Source organism: Manis pentadactyla, chromosome 3 (genome assembly GCF_030020395.1).
Source record: "Manis pentadactyla isolate mManPen7 chromosome 3, mManPen7.hap1, whole genome shotgun sequence".
Taxonomy (NCBI): Eukaryota; Metazoa; Chordata; class Mammalia; order Pholidota; family Manidae; genus Manis; species Manis pentadactyla.
The window spans coordinates 115,615,196-115,616,316 of record NC_080021.1 but is presented as its reverse complement, the minus strand read 5'-3'; the positions used below and the strand labels follow the sequence as shown (position 1 = coordinate 115,616,316).

The 1,121-nt window shown below is 55.8% G+C and overlaps 1 protein-coding gene across 1 annotated transcript; it reads right to left on the bottom strand.

The window, feature by feature from the left end:
• Positions 1-414: 414 nt before the first annotated feature.
• Positions 415-852, bottom strand: LOC130683090 (tubulin beta chain-like). The gene has a single exon (XM_057499357.1). It carries the CDS (start codon positions 850-852, stop codon positions 415-417), a length of 438 nt encoding a protein of 145 aa, XP_057355340.1.
• Positions 853-1,121: the final 269 nt, after the last annotated feature.

Here is a 1,121-nt window from a genome sequence, read left to right as displayed (position 1 = left end):
CATGGGGCCATTACTGAGAATAACAGATACACCTCTCAAGCCAGGGAGCCCAGGGATGTCTTCTCTGAAGGGACCTAATGAGCAAAGAGGTGGAAAGCCAAAGGAGAGTTTTTTCCAGACAGAGGAGATATCAAGGTCCTCAGGTGGGGAAGAATTTGTTGGCACATGCTTGGCATCTTTTTTTTCCACTATGAAAACGCTCTCGTGGTGGTGTCTGCACAGCAGGTGATGTGAGAGCAAGAAGAGCAAGCTCACACCCAGAGCCATGTGCTGTCACAGGGAAGAGGTCACAGGGCTCTGTGCTTTCCCAGGGACCCGGCAGCCCTAGGCCACCTCCTCCTCTTCCTGCTCCTCAAAGATTCCCTCATCCTCCTGGCACTGCTGGTACTTGGACACCATGCCGTTCATGTTGCCCTAGGCCTTGGTGAAATCCATCTCATCCATGCCCTCCCCAAACGTGGCCGCGACCTGCTTGGAGGTGTGCTTGAACAGCTGCTGATGGTGGCGCTGTTGCTGATGAAGGTGGCAGGCCTTTCTCAGACCCCAGGGTGGGATGTCACAGACAGCTATTTCCACATGGCTGGGGAGCCACCTGACAAAATAGCAGCTCTTCTTGTTTTGGATATTCAGCATCTGCTTGTCCACCACCTTCATGGACATGCGATATGTGGTCCCTGAACATGGAATGGCCGGGTGGAAGGCAGCCATCAGCTTCTTGGCATTGAACATCTGCTGAGTGCGCTCGGGCACCGTCAGGGCCTGGCCTTGCCGGCAGCCCCAGCTGGTAAGAAATAACAATAGCCGTGTGATGGTCCTATCAGGAGGGGTCAGGGGAGGCAGGGGCTGGGTCATACAGGGCTGCCAGCTCCAGGGACATGAGCCCTTGGTTCGCTCATCTGCACCCACCTGCCACCACTATATCCTGGAGATCCCTGAATTGGTGCCTCCAGCCTGGACTCCCTCCTGAGCTCCACGCAGCCAACCTGCATAGGCCCAGTGTGGGTCTGGGGAGGGTGGCAAGGATATTTTTCTTCTTTTCTCCCAAGCCTGCCCCTCTCCCTGAGACTTAGGGGACCTTGTCTGCCTGCTTCCATTCCCAACTTTCCCCTCCACTTGCCACC